This window comes from Bos indicus x Bos taurus, chromosome 1, assembly GCF_003369695.1.
Source record: "Bos indicus x Bos taurus breed Angus x Brahman F1 hybrid chromosome 1, Bos_hybrid_MaternalHap_v2.0, whole genome shotgun sequence".
Lineage (NCBI taxonomy): Eukaryota > Metazoa > Chordata > Mammalia > Artiodactyla > Bovidae > Bos > Bos indicus x Bos taurus.
In genome coordinates, this window is record NC_040076.1 from 63,512,638 (window position 1) to 63,539,320 (window position 26,683).

The 26,683-nt window shown below is 39.7% G+C and overlaps 1 protein-coding gene across 2 annotated transcripts in view; it reads right to left on the reverse strand.

Annotated features, from left to right (window-relative positions):
- Positions 1–2,612: 2,612 nt before the first annotated feature.
- The window catches only part of IGSF11 (immunoglobulin superfamily member 11), a 144,874-nt gene continuing 120,803 nt past the window's right edge, over positions 2,613–26,683 (reverse strand). The window contains exons 2-7 of one of the 2 annotated variants that reach the window (XM_027525957.1): positions 25,522–25,685; positions 23,946–24,153; positions 20,575–20,730; positions 7,587–7,709; positions 6,391–6,457; positions 2,613–4,951 (exon numbers count right to left, since the gene is read on the reverse strand). In XM_027525957.1, the coding sequence (XP_027381758.1) occupies positions 4,492–4,951; positions 6,391–6,457; positions 7,587–7,709; positions 20,575–20,730; positions 23,946–24,153; positions 25,522–25,685 (1,178 nt within the window). In that variant the 3' untranslated portion in view covers positions 2,613–4,491. Of the gene's footprint in view, positions 4,952–6,390; positions 6,542–7,586; positions 7,710–20,574; positions 20,731–23,945; positions 24,154–25,521; positions 25,686–26,683 lie in introns of both variants that reach the window. The other variant, XM_027525877.1, reaches the window with a different exon arrangement.

Genomic DNA, 26,683 nt, shown 5'->3' on the forward strand with positions numbered 1-26,683 from the left:
GCATTCCTGGCCCCTCCTCCTCCACTGGTGGACACAGGGCAGAGCTGAGTTTCTGTTGCCACCCTGAGGCAACAAGTGGAGTCAGCACTCTGACTCCTTCCTGGGTGCCAGCTGGCCCAGCAGGAGCTGAGCTTACACTCCCACTTGAAGTCCATGCGGACTGAGGGGGAGCATCCTTCTACCCCATCCATCTGCAGAGAGACCCTGTCAACACTCCATTCTCACTGATGTGGGGCCCAGCAGATAACACATACACTCATCTGGCTCTGGTGCCACACCTCAACAGAGAGAATGGCTGCTAAAAAATAAAATAGTAAAAAGAGGTTCTAGAATCTCATAATATCCAAAATTGTTCAAGAAAAAAATCACACACTACCCCAAGAACCAGGAAAATCACAACTTGAATGAGAAAAGATGATCAATAAATGCCAACATCAAGATGAATCAGAGGTTGGAATTATCTGACAAGATTTTTTTAACACATTCATAATAAAAATATTTCAATAATTCTTCAATAAGCAATTATGAATTCTCTTGAAACTAACTGAAAAACCAGAAAATCTTGTAAAAAAAAAAAAGGAATGAAATTAAAATACATGCTACAATGTGGATGAATGGAAAACATATTAAGTAAATTCAGTCAGTCACATATATACACATACTGTATGACATCATTTATATGAAATCTCCAGAGTAGGCAAATCTGTTGAGACAGAAAGTAAATCAATGGTTGCCTGGGGCTGAAGGTGGTGCGGAATAAGAAGTGACTCAGTGGCTACAGGTTCTTTTGGGAGTGATGAAAACTGCACTAAAATTAGATTTGGGTGATGTTTGTGCAATTCTGTAAACACACTAAAAACTACTGAATTGTATACTTTAGATAAGTGAACTTTGTTGCGTAAATTATATCTCAATGTAATATAGATTGAAATTTAAATAATTAAATTTTCTTTTAAAAAGGAATCAAATGTAAGTTATTAAACTAAAAAATAAAGTACAGTAACTAAAAAACTTGCTGGCTGGGCTCGACAAAAGAGTGGAAACAATAGAGGACAGAAATCAGTAAACCTGAAGACAGCTCAGGAGGATTTACTCTGAACAACAGAGAGAAAATAGACTGAAAAAACGAAGAGGGCCTTCGGAACCTGTGAAACAAAAGATTCATCATCAGAGTCTCGGAAAGATCTGAGAGAGACAGTGGGGCTCAAAGAGTATTTTAGGAAATAATGGCTGAATACTTTCCAGATTTTTCAAGGGTAGAAAGAACAGAACTGTCAACCATGAATTCTACACCCAGTGAGGAATGAAAGGGAAATAAAGGCATTTTTTGGACAAAAGAAAACTAACAGAATTTGTTGCTTGCAGACCTACCCTTACAAATTGGCTGACAGGAGGTCTTTAAACAGAAAAAAGAATGATTTTTAAAAAGGAATATTGGACCAAGAGGAAAAAAGAAAGAAAAATGAAAAAGTACATTCATGAGTATACACAATGAACTTCTCATGAGTTTTTAAATTGTGTTTGATGATTTAAATAAAAATCATACACCATCTTATGATCAAGAAAAAGATATTTAAAAGTGGGGACAGAAAAGGGATATATGTGGAATCAGTGTTCACACTTCACTGGAAGTGGTAAAATGCTGAAACAAGTAGATTGTGATGTTATATATGCTTATTGTAATTCCTAGAATAAACACTGTAAAAATTATACAAAGTGATATACTCAAAAACACTAAAATATAGAGAAGAAATCCTAAAAATTATTCAAGTAATCCACAAGAAGGTAAGAAAAGAGAAGCAAATAATAGGAAATAGAGGAGAAAAAAGGAGGGGAAAAAATAGCAGCTTTAATCCCTAAATATATCAACAATTACCTTAAATGTAAATGGTGTAAATACCCCAATTAAAAGACAGGTATTTGCAGATACAAAAATATGATCCAACCAATGTGCTGTCTATTAAGAAACTTCCTTCAAATACAATAACAGTATAAGAGTTGTTGATCAGTCACTAAGTCATGTCTGACCCTTTGTGACCCCAATGACTGCAGCACACCAGGCTCCTCTTTCTTTCACCATCTCCCAAAGTTTTCTCAAATTCATGTCCATTGATTCAGTGTCAGACTTCTAATGATAAAGAATTGAGCTGGGCTTGCCTAGTGGCTTGGTGGTAAAGAATCTGTCTGCTAATGCAGGAGGCACAGGTTCAATCCCTGGTCCAAGAAGATCCCACATGCCCCAGAGCAACGAAGCCAGTGCAGCCCAACTGCTGAAGCTGTGCTCAAAGCTGGGAGCCCCAACTACTGAGCCCATGTGTCACAACTACTGAAGCCTGTGCACCCCAGGGCCCGCGCTCTGCAACAAGAGAAGCCACAGCAACGAGAAGCCTGCACACCCAAAATAGAGAGTAGCCCCCACACTCCGAAATTAGAGGAAAGCCCATGCAGCAGCAAAGATCTAGCACAGCCAGGGGAAAAAAAAAAGAGTGGAACTAAGTAATTTTTGGAATACTATATGCTCATTAAAATTTAACAGAATGGAAAAATGCTTATAACGTCAAGAGTACATTAAATACAAAATCATGCATCATTAGCATATAAGTAAAAACAACTTTTTATATGAATAAACTTTTATTGAATTTTAGATAATTAGAAAGAATAAAGAAATGCAAGATAAATGCTTTTGAAACAACATCTGACAGTATCATCTTTTTGTCATTGGTATTTTCACTTTTCTTTATAAAAATTATAGACATTCATTTATTTAAATTTTTACAAAGTCAAGAACCATCAAATGGAAAATATAAGTAATGCTGAAGTAAATTCAGCTTTTCATCAATATTGGGATGGTTGCAGTGGCTAGGTTCAGAGCTTAGCCCTCTTGGAAAAATAATGTACGCGGCAGCTGTTGGTTTCCATTATTCAAATAAGTCTGAAAACCAGGAGGCCACTTCCTGTGACTGTTCTTGCAGGAAAAGAGGGCAAAAAGCATAGTGGGATGACAGAATGAAAGACAATGACAGGGAAAGAAAAGATAACCTGATCGAATCACAGGGTCAGAATCATAAAAAATTTAGGAAACAAATCTGGGACGAAACCATTTTTGTGTGTTGCTTAAAGTGTGGTTAAGGCGAGACTGTCACCAACACAAGCATGGCCAGGTCTACAGAGCACACAGTGTGGAGAGTCTGCGGATCACCTGGTGGGCTCCCAGGCTGGGTAACTGACCACAGAGAGTCTCTTTACAGTGGTGTAAAACGCATTTGGGCAAAATTGCAACCCTGAGCTGTGACAAGTACAGGGCAGAGCCTCCCAGGAGCATATCTGAAGACAGTCCTTTTGTCTCAGTCTTATCTCTTTTGCAAATCTAATCATTATAGAAACAAACAAACAAAAAACGAGGACAAAGCAACTCCTGCCCTCCCTTTAACAATCTAGAAACCTCCACTTGTCAAACAAGGAAAGTTACCTCCCACAGTACAAAGCGCATGGGGTGCTGCCCTCATTAAGAGCGACCTGGTGTGACAGCAAGGGAGACCTGGACAGCCCTGCTCTGACGGGCTGCCAGGAATTCCTTGCCACACACCTGCATGACCTAGGTCTTTCATGAAGGGGCCTCCTGCCGGGTTCAATCCACATATTTTCAATGAACATGGTGTTAACAGTAGTCTTTACCTTCCTAACCCAAAGCCTCTCACTTATTTTCTTTAAAAAAAAACAACAGTTTTCTTTTTAAAAATATTTTCCCAGGAAAATAAGGAAGTAATTGTCATGGACCTACAACAGACCCCAGAAAAACATAGACAGGCAATAATCTGTCAATATAGCAGTACTCCAAATATGAAATTCATGGTCCAGGAAGAGATAAATAAATAAATATGACGGGGCTTCTCCAAGAAGTTTCTAGTTTTCACCCATTCCTTACTGACTTTTGTTGGTGTAAAAAGTTTTGATTCTATGATACAAGAGCCAGCCCTGTGAAGACCAATACTCGCCATTTATGCCATCTGGCCCCTACAGCGGGAGGGGATGGGGAGGGGCCAGACGATGTACAGGGGTGCTCAGTATGTTTTCTAAAGACACCTATCTTTTTAAATAATTTCATTATTTAAACTCCATGTGGCACTTTATTCTCTTGAAAAATTATTACGTTAGGCGTGAATTAAAAAAACAAGCCCGTCTGGACTGCAGATGGGTTTTCAGTCCTACTCTGCTTTTACACCTCCTTCCTTGGCTTGGCACATCTGTGAGATCCAACTTTCTGAATGGAATCCTGAGACCGCTCTGGTAGGGGAACGTGTCTTCATGCCGGAACATTCCAGTTCGGTTTACAAATCTTAGTGGCCAGGTCACACCACGGCCTCCTTCTCTGTGCTTTTTACTAGGATCATTGTCAGGAAATTGTCCTTCCCAGAGCTCTGCCACCCCACTCTCCCCCTGGAATGAGGGCATCCTTAGCTTTTTTTTCTGCACATTCCCTCCGCCGGCGTCCTATACCAGGGACCCGGCCCGACTCTGGGCTGGCACCATGACAGGGACAGCGCCGATGCGCTCCAGGGTGGCTTGGCTGACGGTGTAGGAGTGTGTGTGCAGTGACGGTACAGGCGGAGGCCGGGCCTTCCTGCTGACGGAACCGTTGCTCCTGGACACAGCCGGCGGTGATGACCCTCTGTTGGCTGTCACTACCAGGGTCTTATGCGGGGCTGGGGCCAGATGGCTGCCATTGGCATAGATGGCTGGTACGCTGGCGTTGCCCGAGTGGAGGGAAAAGGACTGGCGCAAGTCACCGAAGTGGCCGAACGACTCCGTGTTTCTGTGCGCTTTGGGGTTGCTGCTCCAGTAGCGGCTGTTGTAGGTATTGGAAGAGGTCAGTGTGTTGTTCTCCGAGGAGGATATCTCCATGTGAAATGCTTTGGCAGAAGAAGAACATTTGGGTGGAAGATCATCCTCTCTGAAAATGAACAAAAGTAAAGGTGTTGTCAGAATTTACCCAATGTCCACCCTATCCTTCTGCTCAGGACTCTTTCTTCTCATACTCAGGCTAACATGTCTGCAAAATTCACCCCCTCAGGACAGACCACACTCTCAGGAAAGCAAACAAGGCAAGCACCAGGCCTCGGTGCTGATGTTCATTCCCTTTAAGACAATGCTTAAGAAAAATTCTCCCTCAGTGTCTCGGTCTCCAAGAGAAAACAAAGTAGTATCAAATTTTCCGAAGACAATGTCTTCCAATGTAGTGGAAATATATATATATATGCGTGTGTGTGTGTGTGTGTGTGTGTATATACACATAGTGCTCTAAATAGGAAAATAGTCCATGAAGAAATCAACTGAGCTAGCTGCTATAAAATAGCTAAGAAACCATCCTATGGATGTAGCAACTTCAAAAAACTACTAGGCTTGGCTTGATTTGCATTTTGGGGTATTTGAGAAATCACTGTGGTGTGCTGACGAGAGGTTTTTCCCATTAATCTTACACTGGGATGAAATCTGTCCAAACCCTTAAAAATTATAAGAGCCTAAGACAAGTTCTTAAGTTAATCTAAGATACTAACTAATTCACCTAACATTCCTTGAGTACCAGGCATTTTATTAGATGTTTCATATGAAAAAAAAAAAAAAAAGACAGCTCTTCTACCCAAGACAAGGGCCTAAGTCAACTTATGTGAGAATGTGGTGCCTGGATTAGTCTTGGAGCTGATGGAAGAATGTACTGAAGAGATGGATGAAGAGGGATGGGAAGTATGGTCCAGGAAGAGGGTGGGAGCTAAAGGAAAAGCCTCGAGGCACGAGGAAAGACAGAATAGACTGGAGCTGTGTATGTCATTTTTAATAAGGATATTGACATGATGCCATCTAAGCCTGAGTCTGAACCCCCTTATTCCCACAATACACCAAGGGTCACCTTTCTCTCAATATCATTTGACATTCTTTCCTTACGATGTTCACATTCTTGACTCCAATTGTTTTCAACCAAGTCATATTGGTTTGGTCTATCTGTACAGGTGGTGTTCTTTCTTGTTTACGATCTCATCGTTGATAAATGCCAATATTAAATACACGTTCTAAAGTAATTTTTCTACTATGGCGGCCACCTAACCCCACCCCCCCTGAAGCCATGGGAGGAAATGAGGAGATCCTTTTCTCGTGTCCTCCTCACTGGGCACACGCGAGACTAGCCGCTGCTCCCCCTCCGTGATCCAGTAAGTGAAGCTGAGCAGTCAGTCCGAAAGAGTGATGTAACTTACAAGAAATGACCATTTGGCCACTTTAACTGTCTTGGTTAAAGTCATAAGATTAGCAAAGAAACCTTAGCTGCCAAATAGAAATAGAATAGAAACACAGACACTGGATATGCCAATGTCAGGATAAATTATCTGACACACAAACCTTATTTCATTAGGAATTTCTTCTTCCTCCTCCTCTTTATTTTTGCTTCTCCAGTAAAAGAATGCCCCTAAAATTAGTGCAATGCAAAAAATGATAATAACTGCACCAGTGCCAATGGCTCCAGCTATTAGTCCAATGCTCCTGGGCTGGGCTGCAAAATATATTTAAGGTATATTTAAAGAAAAAAAGGAGAGAGAGAGAGAAATAGAATATGCTCATACAACTTCATAAATAGTTAAGACTACCCAAGAATCTTCTTAAAATGCACAAAACTGCCTACAGTACAGCATCCATCTAAAGTTAAATCTTGCTTAACTTTCTGCATCCCCAATGGCTAGGACTAAAACAACAGGCTCACAAACATTTATTGAATGAATAAACAATTAGACAACTCACAGCTGCAGGAGAGTCACCACTGTAGCAGAGCAGGAAAAAGACCATACCTGACTACTTGTCTGTGTGCGTGCACACTAAGTCGCTTCAGTTGTGTCCAACTCTCTACAACCTATGGACTGTGGCCCGCCAGACTACTCTGTCCATGGGATTCTCCAGGCAAGAATACTGGAGGACTGCCATGCCCTCCTCCAGGGGATCTTCCCAACCCAAGGATTGAACCCAGGTCACCTGCACTACAGATGGGTTCTTTATCACTGAGCCACCTGGGAAGCTGACTACCCGGGAAGCTGACTACCTGCCTAACCTGCCCACAATGAACCCAGCAAGCAGTGGGATAACTTAGCACCTCCTCTTAGTCAGATCATTCCCTTTTGCAGCTGGAATTCAAATAACCCAGGATTCTCAACTAGAGAAAAAACGTCTGCACTACTTAGGTATGACCTGGGCACCCAACATTTTAGCAGACATAAGGGATTAGAAGAAAATACAAAAAGGTCTTGCCATGACCAGAAGGTCACTCCAAACTTTTATATGTCTCCAGCGCTACACAATCAGAACTGATTTGATTCTAATGATCCTGAGGAGAAGACATTTTACCATAAAGAACAAGTCCTATTGCTGAAGCTGAAAAGTACACTAATATATTTTGGTAACATTTTCAATAATGATTAAAATCAAAACAATTTCTTTTTTCTCTTCAAATGACCTAAGTACCATTAAGTGAAACTCTTCATTCCCTGGTTTAATGAAGATCTTGGCATTTCGGAACCAGAGTGGACATCGGAATTTCACATACTTACGAGAAATGACCTGGAGATCCAAAAGACAGGTGCTGGTCCCAATGGCGTTAGAAGCCACACACTGGTACAAACCAGACGACAGGGCGCTGATGTTCCGGATAGTGACTGTTCCCTGGACCTGGTCTGTCACAAAAATAACAGTCAAGTGAAGATTTCGGAAAGAAAATAGGAAACCAGAGAAATCAGCAGAAGGCTATAAAAAGAAATGAACAGTGAAGAACTATCAATATCATTTTTCTGGAGAGAGTTTTTGGTTTATGAATGTTAAAGACTAAATCATAAAATAAAGTTAAAGACCTAGAGCTACAGAAAAAAGTGAAATTAGTTGCTCAGTCATGTCCGACTCTTTGCGACCCCATGGACTGTTGCCCACCACCAGACTCCTCTGTCCATGGGATTCTCCAGGCAAGAATAATGGAGTGGGGTGTCATGCCCTCCTCCAGGGGATCTTCCCAATCCAGAGATCGAGCCTAGGTCTCCCACATTGCAGGCAGATTCTTTAACAGCTGAGCCACCAGGAAGAGCTACAGAGGACTGTCCAAAATAAGGGCAGTCTCACAGCCTAATCTGCAAATTAATGTGAGGTCCTAAAGGTGAGCAGCCTTCCTTGAGGAAATGTTGGCTAATGCCCGTTTTAGAGAATCTACAATCATAAATACTGAATTTTAATTCTGAGGAAATGCTGTAATACAAAAATGAAGTTAAACCCATTATACTAATATTTGCTTCATCCTTAATGGAGAAAATATCCACTCTGTGCGTCAAGGTGTAGACTGTTACTCCCTTTCAATAATGATTATAACCATTTTTAGTCCAGCTCCTTCACAAAGTGGACACCAGGACAAGCAAGAGGTTTACTGGAGGCAACGGCAGTAAAGGAAGCAGAGAGGAGCCTGGAGAAAGAAGGGAGCGGCTCTGACTGCAGTGCAGGTCTGACCACCATGAAGGGGAGAAGAAAGAAAGAAGGGGGCATTTCAGACTGCAGCACAAGGTTGCTGAAGCTTCCACCAGGCTGATGGGGAGTCCTGGAGACAAAGTCACCTGTTTCAGGAATCTCACTCCTTGCAGGAACAGGCCTGTATTAGCAGCCCCGCTGAGAATGGTGACTGGCTGGGAGCAGTCCAGGCAAAGCCTGCCTGGGAGGGAAGCAGTGGTGGATGCTGGAGGAAGCCGCTGAGGCTGTCAGTCAGTCATGTTCCCCACAGCAGGAAATCTGAGCCCGGCATTTTCAAGGTGATCACAGTGATATTACAAAGAACTATTTCAGTGTTTCACGTTCCAGTCATTTATCAACATTAGGATAGTTTATTTATTCCTTATAAACAAAATGTAAATGACTTGGTAAAAACCAAAGTTAATAGTTATTACTATGTGCCAAGTACTGGCTAAGCTTTTATACGTTATTATCCTGATCATTACAATCACTCTTAGAGGTATTATTATTATTAATCCTATTGAACAGATAAGGAAACTGAGGCTTCAGAAGAGTAATAAGATTACACAACTGGGCACCAGGAATTACAGCTGGATGGAGGGCTATCTTACCTCTTAGTTCAGGGTTTCACTGCCTCTCTTAGGCAGAACATAACCATCCGTCACCTCATCTCCTCAAAACAGCAGCACATCAGGAAAGGCTCCTGACAGCTTGGTTTCTGGCGCAAAGTCCACACTCCTCGGGCAACACCTAGGGCTCTCGCTACCCAGTGCTGACAACCCTGACATGAAACTAAGATTGAATTACCTAGTTCCTGCTGGCAATCTTCATAGATCAAAGGCAGAAGCAGAGTCATTTAAGAAATAAATATTTATTGAGCACCTTTCTGTGTACCAGGTAATTTCTGAGGATGGGGATACAATGATGAACCAGACAAACGCAGCCCTGTATTTTAATGAGACAAGTAGGCAAGAAATCATAATAAGTGGGGTAAGTGCCATAACCAGAGGATATAGGATGCTGGGGAGCACAGAAGAGGGACATCTCATGATGATGAGCAAATTCTCAAAGATCCCCCAGACAGCAACAGCCCTCAGGGTTATCTCGCTGCATTCTAACATAATACAAAGGGTAGTGTTAACAAGGACTCTGAATCATCAAACACACTCGGAAATTAACATCAGTATACAGGCCAGGAAAAAGAGGGCTTCTTTTGTTTTGTTTTTGCTATTGCTTTTCAGTGGAAGAATGTCAATGATCCAACCCATACTACTATATGGATATTCTTACTAAATGGATATCTTATTTAGACATTTGAATTGTACTGTACACACCCAAATCAATATACCTGGTAGTTATTTGGTTCACACTTGTATGTTATTTCCTTTTCCTTAAGAACACACAATTCTGATGGCTACCAATGTCTGGGCTTTTCAGTGAACTCACTCAGAGAGTTGAGCCGGTCTGGAGGGAAAATGTTTTCTCCTCCTCTGTGTTCTATTTGATTTCCCAGGCTCTCATAAATGTCTCTCCCATGTGTTTCCCAGCACCCTGTATTCTCTGGAACTTACCCCATTTATTATAATTTCTTACCTACTTGTCTCATTAAGATAATGGACTGGGTTTTTCTTGTTTATTACGGTATCACCATCCTCAGAAATTACCCAGCACATGGAAAGGTAAGCAACAAAGAAATAAATGGGCTATCTTCGCTTGAGTGTCTGTTGTGTACCACATGCACTACACTAAGAGTTTTACATGTCTCTCCAAGTTTAGAAACCTTAAGTTTTATACTCTATACTTTTCAAAGGTGACAAAGCTCAGAGAAGCTATGCAATTGGTCCAAGATCGCACAGGACTCAAGTAGCAGCACATAAAATCAGGTCTGTCTGTGTCCAAAGCTCATAATCACCATACCCCGATTTGGCTTTCTAGTAAGGCACTTAATACCATAATATTCTCTGGGGTACATCTATAGGATATTTTCTAACCTTGCGATCAATGTCCCAATGCTGTTAGTCTTAAACTAAGCCATCTGTGTAAATCCATCTTCAATACATTAGCAAATGTCATCATTCAAGAAAACCATAATCTTTGGACCACTAACCACCCCCCCAATTCCACACACTGTATTACTGTCTTCATAAATCCTGAAAGTCTAGAAACTTGATCAGCTCACACCAAACCACTGATTGTGTTGACATTTCCACAGAGAGAATTAGGAAAAAAATTAACAGCTGATCTAAGCAGCCTTCTGGCATGTGGAAAAGGTAAACTGTAAAGATTCATGCTGAAAAAGTTATTTTTAAAAGGTGAAGTCACTGTTTTCCCATTTTTCCCCTTTACCTCTATAGACACCATAAGTGGAGTGATTAAAACAGTGTTTTTCCATGAGGTGGACACACCATGCTGGAGTTAACTTGGAACAGAATCAGGGGATGAGACAGACTCATTACTAAGACAGGACTAGCCGGAAGCAGAAGAGGGCTGTTTCTACGCAGTCAGGGCAACGCAGACATGGGGCACCTCTACCGCCAGCACCAGACTGCTCCACGCCACGGCGCAGGGCCCTTTCTGAAATGAGAGGGGCCAATCCCCCAGTGGGTCACTTCACTTGGCCTGCTCTGACACAGACTAACTTGTTGAAATGAAGTTGTAGAATAAATATCCTTTTGATGTTCTTTCTTTTAAAGAATAGGGGAAGTTCAACAGGGTGGAACTACAATTTGGAAAGCAACAAACTGCATCACACTGCTCCGTTTTAGTTCACAGCAACACTGTATCCCACATAAGATGCTGACCTCAACCAGAAAGCCCTATGGAATTTAGAGAGAAATAAACACAAGCGCACATTTCCACTTCCATCCTTTCTCCTTAGTTCCAGAATCACTTCTCTGCCACCTAGTCAATGGTAAACTGGCTGAGAGTGTGTGTTCTAGACTCAGGGTGGAACCTGTTCTGCCACTGGCTAGCTAGGTGGTCACGGATGTGCCACCTCTTCCTCTGTAGGCTTCCATGAGGACTAAGTGAGATAATGCACAGTGCCTGGGAAGGCTTCTATGTAGGAATTTCCTCTTGGCATGGCTTTACAAATTTATATCTTTTTCTGATTTATGAGGAAAATCAGTCAAGAAATTGGGAAAATGCTAAATGTCTCAAAATTCCAATAAATATTAATACTCAGGATTTGAGGTTGAGAGATCAGACTTAACAAAATCAGATTATTCAATATGTTATATGATTTATGCATTTTTAAAATAATAAGTGACCATAATAATTGAGTCATTTCTTACATAAAATTCAGAATTATTCTACACAAAAAATAATGAATACATGGCTTATTATTTGCACAACATATGATATATATTATGACATATCTCAAAATTCTCCAAGCCAGGCTTCAGCAATATGTGAACCATGAACTTCCTGATGTTCAGGCTGGTTTTAGAAAAGGCAGAGGAACCAGAGATCAAATTGCCAACATCTGCTGGATCATAGAAAAAGCAAGAGAGTTCCAGAAAAACATCTATTTCTGCTTTATTGACTATGCCAAAGCCTTTGACTGTGTGCATCACAATAAACTGTGGAAAATTCTGAAAGAGATGGGAATACCAGACCACCTGACCTGCCTCTTGAGAAATCTGTATGCAGGTCAGGAAGCAACAGTTGGAACTGGACATGGAACAACAGACTGGTTCCAAATAGGAAAAGGAGTTCGTCAAGGCTGTATATTGTCACCCTGTTTATTTAACTTATATGCAGAGTACATCATGAGAAATGCTGGGCTGGAGGAAGCACAAGCTGGAATCAAGATTGCCGGGAGAAATATCAATAACCTCAGATATGCAGATGACACCACCCTTATGGCAGAAAGTGAAGAGGAACTCAAAAGCCTCTTGATGAAAGTGAAAGTGGAGAGTGAAAAAGTTGGCTTAAAGCTCAACTTTCAGAAAACGAAGATCATGGCATCCGGTCCCACCACTTCATGGGAAATAGATGGGGAAACAGTGGAAACAGTGTCAGACTTTATTTTTCTGTGCTCCAAAATCACTACAGATGGTGACTGCAGCCATGAAATTAAAAGACGCTTACTCCTTGGAAGGAAAATTATGTCCAACCTAGACAGCATATTCAAAAGCAGAGACATTACTTTGCCAACAAAGGTTCGTCTAGTCAAGGCTATAGTTTTTCCTGTGGTCATATATGGATGTGAGAGTTGGACTGTGAAGAAGGCTGAGCACCGAAGAATTGATGCTTTTGAACTGTGGTGTTGGAGAAGACTCTTGAGAGTCCCTTGGACTGCAAGGAGATCCAACCAGTCCATTCTGAAGCAGATCAGCCCTGGGATTTCTTTGGAAGGAATGATGCTAAAGCTGAAACTCCAGTACTTGGGCCACCTCATGCGAAGAGTTGACTCACTGGAAAAGACTCTGATGCTGGGAGGGATTAGGGGCAGGAGGAGAAGGGGATGACAGAGAATGAGATGGCTGGATGGCATCGCTGACTCGATGGATGTGAGTCTGAGTGAACTTCGGGAGTTGGTGATGGACAGGGAGGCCTGGCGTGCTGCGATTCATGGTGTTGCAAAGAGTCGGACACGACTGAGCGACTGATCTGATCTGATATATTTTAATAATATGTAAAAAGTTATTTCAATTAAATGCAAATGTTTGATAATAAGAAGTAATAAAAATGGGAATATTAACACAAAATAAAACCTATTTAAAAATCCAAAGATAATATTACAATAAGAATGGGAATATTAACACAAAATAAAACCTATTTAAAAATCCAAAGATAATATGACAAACACTTAATATTTAAACTCTGTCATTCTTTTTTTTTGTTTTTTGTTTTCTTTTTTTTCCTTAATTTTATTTTTAAACTTTACAATATTGTATTAGTTTTGCCAAATATCGAAATGAATCCGCCACAGGTATACATGTGTTCCCCATCCTGAACCCTCCTCCCTCCTCCCTCCCCATACCATCCCTCTGGGTCGTCCCAGTGCACCAGCCCCAAGCATCCAGTATCGTGCATCGTACCTGGACTGGCAACTCGTTTCATACATGATATTATATGTTTCAATGCCATTCTCCCAAATCTTCCCACCCTCTCCCTCTCCAACAGAGTCCATAAGACTGTTCTATACATCACTGTCTCTTTTGCTGTGTCGTACACAGGGTTATTGTTACCATCTTTCTAAATTCCATATATATATGTTAGTATACTGTATTGGTGTTTTTCTTTCTGGCTTACTTCACTCTGTATAATAGGTTCCAGTTTCATCCACCTCATTAGAACTGATTCAAATGTATTCTTTTTAATGGCTGAGTAATACTCCATTGTGTATATGTACCACTGCTTTCTTATCCATTCCTCTGCTGATGGGCATCTAGGTTGCCTCCATGTCCTGGCTATTATAAACAGTGCTGCGATGAACATTGGGGTACATGTGTCTCTTTCCCTTCTGGTTTCCTCAGTGTGTATGCCCAGCAGTGGGATTGCTGGATCATAAGGCAGTTCTATTTCCAGTTTTTTAAGGAATCTCCACACTGTTCTCCATAGTGGCTGTACTAGTTTGCATTCCCACCAATAGTGTAAGGGGATTCTCTTTTCTCCACACCCTCTCCAGCATTTACTGCTTGTAGACTTTTGGATCGCAGCCATTCTGACTGGTGTGAAATGGTACCTCATAGTGGTTTTGATTTGCATTTCTCTGATAATGAGTGATGTTGAGCATCTTTTCATGTGTTTGTCAGCCATCTGTATGTCTTCTTTGGAGAAATGTCTATTTAGTTCTTTGGCCCATTTTTTGATTGGGTCATTTATTTTTCTGGAGTTGAGCTGTAGGAGTTGCTTGTATGTTTTTGAGATTAGTTGTTTGTCAGTTGCTTCATTTGCTATTATTTTCTCCCATTCTGAAGGCTGCCTTTTCACCTTGCTAATAGTTTAAGTTTAATTAGGTCCCATTTGTTTATTTTTGCTTTTATTTCCAATATTCTGGGAGGTGGGTCATAGAGGATCCTGCTGTGATGTATGTCAGAGAGTTAAACTCTGTCATTCTAAAAGAAAATTTAAAAACATGATACAGCATTAAGTATCCAACAGCCTTGATCTTTGTTTCATGCCAAATTTTTCAGACATAGAAAATTTTATTTCCTTTTTGTGTTGATGTTGGTTGAATTAAGATGGAGATGGAAAAGGGAAACAGCAAAAAATTACACAGTAGGACTGTGGATCTGTCAGTTATGTCTTCTTTTTTTCAACCTAGCCTGGGCCTCTGTTGTTTATAAGTTGTTAAATTTCACTGCTTCTCTATGCTTAATATGCACTTTTGTGTTAACTGTTACTGGCTATTTAACTGGTTTCTTTGCTGTTCATCTAAAGCATGGGGCAGGCTCCTGCCTCAGGGACTTCATTCACCTGGCTGTTCCTTCTACCCAGAATGCTCTCCAGCCCCGATATTCACATGCCTAATTCCTTTAACATCTTCCAATCTTTGCTAGAATATGATCTTCTCTAGGAGGCTTACCCTAAGAATCTTTTTCAAATTTCAGCTCCTCATGCCTTAGCTAATCCATTTTACATTCACCTATTTTTCCCCTAATGAATTTATCACCTTGTAACAGTCTCTGCAAGTTACTGATTTATTATGTTCAATCTCCCTCCATTAGAATTCAAGCTCTATAAGGGGAAGGATTTATGTTCACTGACGTGTTTCTAGCACCTAGAAGAGTGCTGGAAACTAGTAGGTGCCCAACAAGCATATGTTAAATTAACAAATGAATTCAGAGCAAAAATGAAAAAATAGGTATACAAGACTATACTTGAGTGAAAAAGCTAGTGGGAAACTCAACATTCAAAAAACTAAGATCATGGCACCCAGTCCCATGGTACCCAGTCTATTTCATGGTAAACAGAAGGGGGAAAAGTAGAAGCAATGACAGATTTTATTTCCTAGGCTCCAAAATCAGTGCGGATGGTGGCTACAGCCATGAAATTAAAAGACACTTGCTCCTTGGAAGGAAAGCTATGACAAACCTAGACAGTGCATTAAAAAGCAGAGATAACAGTTTGCTGATAAAGGTCCATATAGTCAAAGCTATGGTTTTTCCAGTAGTCATGTACAGATATGAGAGGTGGACCATAAAGAAGGCTGAGCACCAAAGAATCGATGCTCTTGAACTGTGGTTCTGGAGAAGAGTCTTGAGACTCCCCTGGACTGCAAGGAGATTAAACCAGTCAAATCTAAAGGAAATCAACCCTGAATATTCATTGGAAGGACTGATGCTGAAGCTCCAATATTTTGGACACCTAATGAGAAGAATCGACTCATTGGAAAAGATCCTGATGCTGGGAAAGATCGAAGGCAAAAGGGGAAGCAGGTGGCAGAGGATGAGATGGTTGGATGGCATCATTGACTCAATGGACATGAATCTGAGAAAACTCCAAGAGAGAGTAAAGGACAGGGAAGCCTGGTGTGCTGTGCAGTCCATGAGGTGGCAAAGAATCAGACAAGACTTAGAGACTGAACAACAACAACATACAAAAGTATAAATAAAATCAAAAGTTTGGTTTAGGTAGGATTGATTAAAAACATAAAGATGAAAAGGAGCAACAGAATTAGGAATGAAAAGGGGAACATATATGCAGAGTTTTAAAATTCATGAGGGAGTAATAATAATGATAATATAAATGCTAGTATTTATTAAGTGCTTATACATGCCAGATGTTGTGCTAAACATTTTACATGTGCTATCATTTAATCTTTATTTCACCCTGTGAGGTAGTTACTATCATTGTCTCCATTTTACACAGAAGAAGACCAAGGCTGTCACACAGCCAGTGGTTCCTGGAGCTGTGATTCCAAACCACATTCTCTTGACTCCAAAACCTGCACTCTTACATACACATTTGTGTTTTCACATGGAGAATACAACTTGATGCTACTATGCATAAGCATAGACAAAAGAGACATTTTATAGAAAAATAAAGATATAGAAAATCTTAATAAACCTACTACATTAGAGAAACTAAATCAGTAGTCAAAGAGCTATCAAAAAAAACCCCAACAACAAGGCAAAGCTTTGACAAGCAAATTCTACAAAATCATCCAATAACCTAAGTTTTCTTATCCATACTGTTTCAGAGCATGGAAAAATGAGGAAGGGCTACCCAACTCAATGTATGAGGGTTTACTATACTCTGATACTACAACTCAAGCAAGGATAATAGAAGACAGAAAAATATGGGCCGTTCTCACTTATGATCACAGATGATCAAGTTTTATTAAACTTGATGAGATGTTCTATTAAACAGATGAGAAAGGTCTATTAAAATATAAGCATACCAAATATTAGTAATTTATTTTAAAATAATGACAAATAGAATTTATTCCAAAAGAGGAGGGTGGTTTAAAGTTTGGAAATATATTAATGCAGTTCACTTATTGACACTGGGGGTGTATAATTCTTTATTGTGGAGGCTGACCTGTGCCTCACAATGCTCAGCAGCATCCCTGGCCTCTACCCACTGGCTGCCAGTAGCATCTTCCTCCCAGCTGTGACAACTGAAAGTGTCTCCAGACATCGCCAAGTGAAACTGTCCCTGGATCAGAACCACTGATGCAGAGGCTGATGTACTGTCTCAATGGGACCTGGGCCAACTGTACAGGCCTAATGGAATGAGGGCCAAACTGATGCATTTTGCTTCAAATAATATCCATCAAACATAGTTTTCACTCCTTTTAGAATTCAAAGTATTTATATGCCAAAAGGACAATACTAAATCCACTTTGTAATTCTTCTGTATAAAAACAAACTGCATCTCCAAAGAATGCTGGTTCTAAATTTATTCAGTCTTTAGCATCCACATATAAACTATACGAAAACAACTTTTTGGTAACTTTTATTGTGGCATAACTTTTAGTTTACAGAAAATTGAAAGAATACTACCAGGAATTCTTGTGTCTCATATATCATCTACTCAGACTTAACAGTTATTTATATTTTGTCCTATTTGGTTATTATTTCCTCAGTACTTACAGAAATATCTTCCTGGACCATGTAAGAGCAAGTAGAAGACACTACACCTTTTTACCACTAAGTACTTAGTATTTCCTAAGGACAAAGACATTACATAATCACAGTACAAGTATCAAAGTCAAGAAATTATATATTGCTACAACAGTATTATCTCATGCAGTTTAAACTCAGATTTTGTCAACTGCCCAGTAACATCCTTTAATAGCTGTTTCTTCCCCTGTCTAGTTTGTAATCTAGGATTCGGTATTACACTTAGTTGTTTTAACTCTTTGGTCTCTTTATTAACTTTGTATTTTGTACTGGGGTATAGCCAATTAACAATGTGATAGTTTCAGGGGAACAGCAAAGGGACTCAGCCATACATATACATGTACCCATTCTCCCCCAAACTCCCCTCCCATCCAGGCTGCCACATAACATTGAGCAGAGTTCCCTGTGCTGTACAGTAGGGCCTTGTTGGTTACCCACTTACATACAGCAGTGTGCACCCGTCCATCCCAAACTCCCCAACTATCCCTTCCCCCACCCCCCTCGCCCCCACCTAGCAACCATTAAGTTTGTTCTCTGACTCCTCAGTCTCTTTAAGTCTAGGACAGTTTGCCTGTCTTCATTCCCTGCTGGATATTTCCTTGTGATTGGACTCAGGTGATGTGTTTTGACAGAAACACTGAAGCAATGATGCTGTGTCCTTCTCAGACCAGAAGACATGAGGCATCCAACAGCAGTTTGTCACAACACTGCTTGTGTGGTTACAGTGGTGTCCACCAGGCCTCTCTACTATAAAGTTCCTATTTACTCTTTGTGATTAGTAAGTTATTTGTGGGAAAATACTTTGGAACTAGTAAACATGTTTCTCATCAAACAACAGCTCCTATTTTGACACTGGGGATGATTTTCTGTCATTCCTTCTACCAACATTGGTAGCCATTCTAATATAAGAAAATGCTCTTCTTTCTTCCCCATTTATTTATGTCTATCAGCAGGGATTCAGGGATTCTCACTGTATGCAGTGGATTACATTATTATTTCAATGTTCACACTGTCCCAGCTTTGTCCTAGAAGGAGCTCCTTCAAGCTAGCCCCTATACATGGTCAATTCTAATCCCCAAATATTATGCCCTGTCACTACTCAGACTTCTGGGGTGCCCTCTTCTGGAGTCAGTTACTCTTTTCTCAGGAATGCATACTGAATTTATATTAAGCAAATGTATACACATTAGTAAGTTAAATCTTCTAAAAGAATTCTAAGTTATTTTGGGATTATATGCTATTTTGTCTACTGCATTAATGCAGATATTAAGAGGTAAATTTAATTAAAAATCAGACTCATTTAATGTGTATTATTATAATAGATTATTATAATAGATGAAGTTAAGTCTGATAACCAATCCAGAGTTGGAATTATAAGACACATGCTGTCATCTTTGGCATTCATGTTCACTTTCACAGCTCAAGTACCAAAGAATATGTAAGTTGCAAAGAATATATCAAGACATTTGACTAATATCTATTTATTCAGAAACAAGTAGGTATGGAAGGCTCTTTCTACAGATACTCACAAGTTACATACAACCATTTTTAAACTTTCATTTGTAATTCCAAACTCAGCCCAATATTTCAAAGAAATGTTATAAATCATTAGAATCTTAATGCTGATACAGAGGTGTTGGAGATGATATTGTTAAATCCCTTTATTTTACAAAAAGACAACACACACACAAAAAGGATAACACAGGCCCAAAGAGGTGAACTGTTGTAGAAATAGTTACTGGAAAATCTAGGACTTGAATATAGTTTTCAGGATTTAAAGACAAGAGCTATTCTAAACATGCCACTTACAACATTAAGATTAATAGATCAGTCCACACACACACACACAAAAAAGCTATTCAGCCTCACAGTATGGTTAAAACATCTAGCAATAAACAATCAGTAGGGAACAACAGCATTGCAGTAATCATTATTAGAATAACCCAGAAGTTATTATGGTGAAAAAATACTTTTTAAAATAATACTGGGATAGGTTAATTAAAAAGTGATAGGAAGATCCATTAATAATTTCTGTGGGGATTCTTAAAGGAAACTGAAAAGCTCTTAAGAGGCTGGTGATCTTGGTTCTTTAATGTCCAACTTCACCATAGAACTTAGGACTTTTCTTCCCATGACGAGTATACACCATCAATATGATTCAAACTTATCAAGCATAACTAAGGTTGTTTGGGACCTCTCCATTAACTGTCAGCTCCTTAAGTTAAGATCTGTAAATCTTCCCTGAGAATGCTAGAAGAGATATGATCTGTTTTAGAGGTGATGTAACACACAAGATAGCAAAAATTTATTTCCTTGAAACAGAAATTATATGTATAATTCTAGAATTTCCCTCATTTCATAAATTTTCCTCAGTTTTCAAGGGTGTTCCCTTTAATATCAAACCTAAGCAGCTGGATTTACATGCAGAAAGCCCTTGATGATACTCATGTCTCCTCCATCTTTACCTGTCTGCTGTGATCAACTCCTGGATCTACCATGATCTGAGGCCTTTTCCTGCTCTCTTTCCCATCTTCCTCCTCTAATTAGACTTGAGGCTGAAAAGGATGATTAACCCCCTCACGACTATGTGGATGTTTCTCATACTAACATAGGCAATCATTTCTTAAGTAGGAAGTAAATTCTCAGTTACAAACTTCAAGGATTATTTTACAGTTAGCAATTCAAAGAAACTACCAATTAGCTATTTTAAATCTTCGCTACAAAGAAACAGAATTTCCATATATAGTTACCACTGGATAAGATACATTTCATAAAGTCAGCAATGAGAAGATGAAAGAAAATATTTTTATAATCTTTAAAGCTGAAAACACAAAACAATCCTGATAGCTTTTCAGCAGTTACAAATACAGTGTGTTCTTTTTCAAAATCTATTAAAGTTAATTACTTTGTGAATCACCTGAGAATTGAAATTTTTCCATGATAATGAATTAAATAAACAAAGCAACACCATACATACCCTGAGTGGCTGTTGGAGGTAGTTTGAGGGTATTGTCTAACTTCTCCCAAAGGTAAGTTGGTCGAGGAATGCCTTCCTCTGAGCTACAGAGCAGGATGACATCGCTGCCGATATCCTGTGACCCTTGGATTTGGCAGTGTGGGGCAGAAGGGGGAACTGTAACAGGAAGAGTAAGTAACAGACGATACATTTACCATGAGCCAGAGGATGACAGCAGAGACATCAACATTCAGCACACTGGAACCTCAGATAGCACTGCTGGGGAACACATATCAGAAGACCACCTCATGAGCAAAGCCAGTGAACACTGTACTATTCACAGGACTTGGTCACGAGTGCAGGGCCGACAACTTCGGCTGGCAGGGAGCAAATATGTAAAAAAGGCAACAGAGTCTGATTATATTTTCAAGATACCCTATGGTTTTAGTTTCACTGTTTTTTTCCTCCAAAGATCTGTACTCAAATGATTTTTAAAATCCTTCTGTCAACGTATTGCTTTTAAAAGAATTACTGAATTCACACAAGTTCACAGCGGCATTATTCACAATAGCTAAAAGGTGGAAATAACCCAAGTGTCTATAGATGGATGGATGAACAAAATATAGTATGGGCATACAATGGAATATTTAGCCTTGATAAGTAAGGAAATTCTGACACAAGCTACAACATGGATGAAGCTAGAGAATGTTAAGTGAAAAAATTCAGTTATAAAAAGACAAATAATGTATGACTCAACTTATATGTGGTCCCTGCTGCTGCTGCTAAGTCACTTCAGTCGTGTCCGACTGTGTGTGACCCCATAGACGGCAGCCCACCAGGCTCCCCCGTCCCTGGGATTCTCCAGGCAAGAACACTGGAGTGGGTTGCCATTTCCTTCTCCAATGCAAGTGAAAAGTGAAAGGGAAGTCGCTCAGTCGTGTCTGACTCTAGCAACCCCATGGACTGCAGTCTACCAGGCTCCTCCATCCATGGGATTTTCCAGGCAAGAGTACTGGAGTGGGGTGTCATTGCCTTCTCCGATATGTGGTCCCTAGGGTACTGAAATTCACAGAAAAAGAAAACAGAACAGTGATTTCCAGCAGCTGAGGGGACGGAAAAATGTCATTTAATGGGCAGAGTTTTATCTTTGCAAGTTGAAGAAAGTTGTGGAGATTAGTCCAAACATCACTGAATTGCTCAATAAAAAACTGGCTAAGATGGTAAATTTTTGTTATATTTTACCACAATTAAACTTTTTTAGTTGATGAAAGAACCCATTTGTAAAGAAGATATTTCAAGGACAGTCCGGAGCATCCACCTTCTCTAAGCACTTCTGTCTCCCCAAGTGAGCTCAATGTAGCCACTTCTACCACAAATACCCATTTACTCTGGGATTCCCTGGCACATGCTCCCCCTTTTCCCTTCCACGGCTGAGTTACTCAGGGATACCAGGGTTGGCGGTTCTTGTCGTTTTCCTTCTTCAGACGAGAAAATGCTATAGCTCCCGTACCTTGTTCTCACAGTCTTCAAACTATCATTTGCTCAAATATATTAAACTTACACAGACTTTAAAACACTCATGTACTAAATACAGAATACTGTTGGGATTTAACATTATTTTGATATTCACACATATAGTGTAGATAATGAGCTTCCCACATGATTCAGGTCACCTTCAAGTAATTATTTTGGGTTTCCTCTCGTAGCGTCACAGTGGCAGTGCTAAGTCAGTAAATTGAGGTTGGTTTATCCATTACAGCAGTTAAGATCCCCTGAGATTTTTCAGTCTTTCTACCTGTACCCTTTCAGTGTTTTCTCTCCCCCCACCCATTTTCTCTCCTGGTTCCTCTGTATAGAGCATTCATTTTCTACGCATTCATTCATTTTTTTCAGGGTTGAACACATTTATTGAAAAGTCACTAGCATTACAAGTGCATCACCCACTTATATTTAAACTCTACTGCACACAATACCTAATATGAGAGTCCAAGCCATGGGCTTAGTTTATATTTTTATTTGCTTGCTTTTTTTACTATAAACTACCACCTTCTTCCTTTAGTGTTCTTTCTTGGAAAAGTTTGTGTTTCACATCCTTTGTGTCCTTGTCTTTCTTAATGATAATAAAATGTCCATGTGTTACTATCAAGTAGCAGATATACTTGAACCTCACTGTGACTCCCCCTACTATAGAACAGAAGTTGGTATAAAGTCAGTGTGTCTGGTTTCGTTAGTAGAGTTAACTGTGTTCTTAACTAGAGTTAAGACCAATGTTAAGGTGCTTTTAGCCAAGAGTAGCTGGCAGGGTAAGTGGGTATTGTTCCTTGAAATATCTTCTTTACAAATGGGCTCTTTCATCAACTAAAAAATTTTAATTATGGTAAAATATAACAAAAATTTACCATCTTAGCCAGTTTTTAATTGAGCAATTCAGTGATGTTTGGGCTCCTCTGTTCATGGGATTTACCAAACAAGAATACTGGAGTGAGTAGCCATGTCCTTCTCCAGGGGATCTTCCCGACCCAAGGATCAAACCTGGGTCTCCTGCATTGCAGGCAGATTCCTTACCGACTGAGCCACTAGGGAAGCCCACACAACCTTGGAAAAGGCTCTAAATCTATTTGGTCTCAGTATTAAGACTGAGTTGATCATATAATTTATCATTCAAACAATGATATTTTTGAAAGCAAAAGGAGGTATTATCAAAATTCTGCCAGAACAAGAGTTGAAGCTTAGAAGAGTCGTGGGCCTATTTAGCATCACATAAACAGCAAGTGGTAGCAAATTTATTCTCATGTGTGCGAAGCTCCCTGCTCCCTACACATTATCAAACATTCATGATTTAATTTGCATCCAACAATGTCTTATTCTATAAAAGCTTGGGCTTCCCAGGTAGCACTAATGGTAAAGAACCCGCCTGCCAATGCAGGAGATTCAGGAGACACGGGTTCAATCCCTGGGTTGGGAATATCAAATGGAGGAGGGCATGGTAACCAACTCCAGTATTCTTGCCTGAAGAATCCCACGGGTAGAGGAGCCTGGTGCCACAGTCCACAGGGTCGCAAAGAGTCGGACATGACTAAAGTGACTGGGCACACACATAAAAGCTTAGGAAAAGTGAGGGGCTACTTTTGATGGTATTTTTACTGCCTTTCTCCACCTTCAGGAAAAGTCATTTAAGAAGTAAGCTTTTGAGAACCACCTGAAATGGAGTAACGGGTGCAGAAACTATATGAAGAAGCACAGAGAAGCAGAGTCCAGATGTGGCTACAAAGAGAGAGGACAGGAAAAAGACACAGCAGTCAGAGTGTGCAGAAGAAATGGCAGAAGTAAATGTGCTTGGGAGTAAATTTGTAAGTAAAGCCAAAGTACCTGGAACATGTCCTGTCACTCACCTAAAACTGTGAGACCAGTGACCCCAATATTCCTGCCACCTCTATCTGGAAGGTTGTTAACCAAACACTGGTAGGTGCCTGTATCTGACAGCTGAGTGTTGTTAATGAAGATGGAGACATTGGTGGCTGGCATGGTGCCTGTAAATCCTACCCGCCCATGGAACCGGGGGGCACCGTCAAACATCTGTCCACCTTGATAGAGAATGACCTGCAAAGGAAAGCAAAAGAAATCATCTGGCCAATGCATCTCCTTTTAGACACATAACAGTAACTATACAGTAAAGAGCAGACTATACCAAACATTGCAAAATTTTATTTCTAATCTTAGAGTTGTCACCAACGTTTTACTACAGCACCTATCTGTAAGTATCCAGGGGTTTTAAATTCCTACATACCAAAGTGGAACAACACTGTATCCTTACCTAACTCATCAGAATATATAAAGTGCATTTTATGATACCTTACTATTGGTCCATAAATATTTTTACCAGTTCAAAAAATTAATTGCACAATAAAAAGTTAAACTAGCACTGACAGTCTCATGCTTACTAGGTCACAAAATGATAAGATCAAGTTATAGACTGAGTATAAATGAATGTCAAAAAAGGGAAGAAGAGTTACAATCCATGACTGCTTTTCTTACATCAATTTATTTATTAAAGTCAACTATTCATGAGAGAGGACTCAGAATGAAGTTGCAGAAAGCTCTTTGGGCTGACGGTGAGGTACCTGGTTTATCCAAGCTCTCTCTGCCTGTAAATATTTGAGTGTAGTCAAGTCTTCCCTTGCCTGTATCACTGACTCCTCAAATGATGAGGTTGAACAAAATGCTCTCAGTCTAATTATGAAAGGCCCATGGACTAAAGAACTAGAAGAAGTTACTGTTAAACACATCTATTTAAATTTCCTATCAGAAAACCTGGCTTATCAAATATTTTTAGGCAGTAAAAATTCTATTGAAGCAGAGAAACTTCATAACAGAAATAAGTTAACTTTGGGAAGGAAAGGTATAGTCATGGTCACAATTCACTAATTTTCTGAACATTATTTTCTGTAGTGGGTATCATATGTAATGGGGTCTTTTACCTATAACTGATATAGCTTATGAGGTAGTAGCTTCTATTTGAACTTCCTGGAAGATGACTAGTGTGCCTGGCCTTATTTTAAAATACTCCTGCAATTAACCAAATAAATCAAGTACTATTAATACTATCTAAAGTTACTTCCTTAATACTATTATCCACCTATGTCAGTGCTAGTCCCTTCGTGTCAAAATATATCTTTCTTTTACTGTCTCAGTATTTCCTATCAACAATGTCTTCTGATAAGATTCCAGATTCCTACATATTCCTCAGAAGGATCCTCCTGACATGTGTTAACTTTTTTTAGTCTTTCAGAAAGAGGATAGCTTCTTTTGATAGTTGGCTAATAATGTAGGAACAGGACTTAAAACAGCACAGGCATACTGAAGTATCACCTTATTCTAGAAATCATATATGTATTCAAAACACTTTCCTACCCACCTCTTATAAAAAGATTAAAATTTCAGTGGCAGCACAGGATGGAACAGAAGTACCTGCTCAGGCTGGTTTGCATTGGAGAGAGGAATGACCATCCAAATGACATTGAGGTTAATGAGGGCGGCGCTGGTGGTGAAAGTGCAGGGCAGGACTGCTGTCTGACCCCGGGCAACTTGAACACTCCCAGGGCTCTCAGAGACTTCCAGGGAAGCTGCAACACCTAGAGAAGAAGGACAGGAGGTCATGTGATAGACCAAATCCCTTCAGAGAAAGTTCGTGTTTTATATTGTCAGTAACGTAGACAGACTGACATGACAGTACTTATTAAACATCTGCTGACCATTCACTAAGTCAAAGTAATAAAAACTGTTTACCCCTTTACCTCTTAGAGACTATAAATAAAAAATTTTAGAGGGTACTTATTTATTTTATAAGACACTATCTTATATTTGTCAGATTCGAATACAAACTCGGAGAAATTAACCAAAAGCATTTGAGCAAAGTTTTCATGGTGATGAGGGATGAGACATAGACTGAAAACATTTTAAAGCATCACTGCACAATAGAACACTGTAAATTCAACAAAATATGTCCAGGATCTATACCCTAAAAACTATAAAATGCAATGAAAGAAATAAAAAAAAGACTAAATAAAAGGGCAGATATGCAACCCTCATGAGTTGGAAGATTCAGTATTGTTAAGACACCAATCCTACCCTAACTGGTCTACATATAGAGAGTAAAAACAATAAAAATTGAAGCAGACTTCCTGTAGATACTAATTATAAAACACATGAAAAGGCAAAGAACTAGAACAGCCAAAAGAATACCGAAAAAGAACAAATTTGGAGAAGTTACACTATCTGATTTCAAAATTTTCTATAAATTGGCCATAGCAATCAAGACGGTGCAGTACTGGCATCAGAACAGAGCCCCAGACAAATGGCACAGGATTGACAGTTCTGAAATAAACCCTGTATTTATGATCGAACGCTTTCAACAGAGGCAGAAGACAATTAAATGAGGGAAAAATAGTCTTTTCAACAAATCATACTGAAACAGTTCAATATTAATATGCAAAAAGTTTAACTCAGACCTTACCTCACCACATACACAAAAATCAATTCAAAAAATATATCATAAACCTGAATGTAAGCATTAAAGCTATAAAACTTCTAGACACAAATATAGGAGAAAATTTCTGTGGCCTTGGGTTAG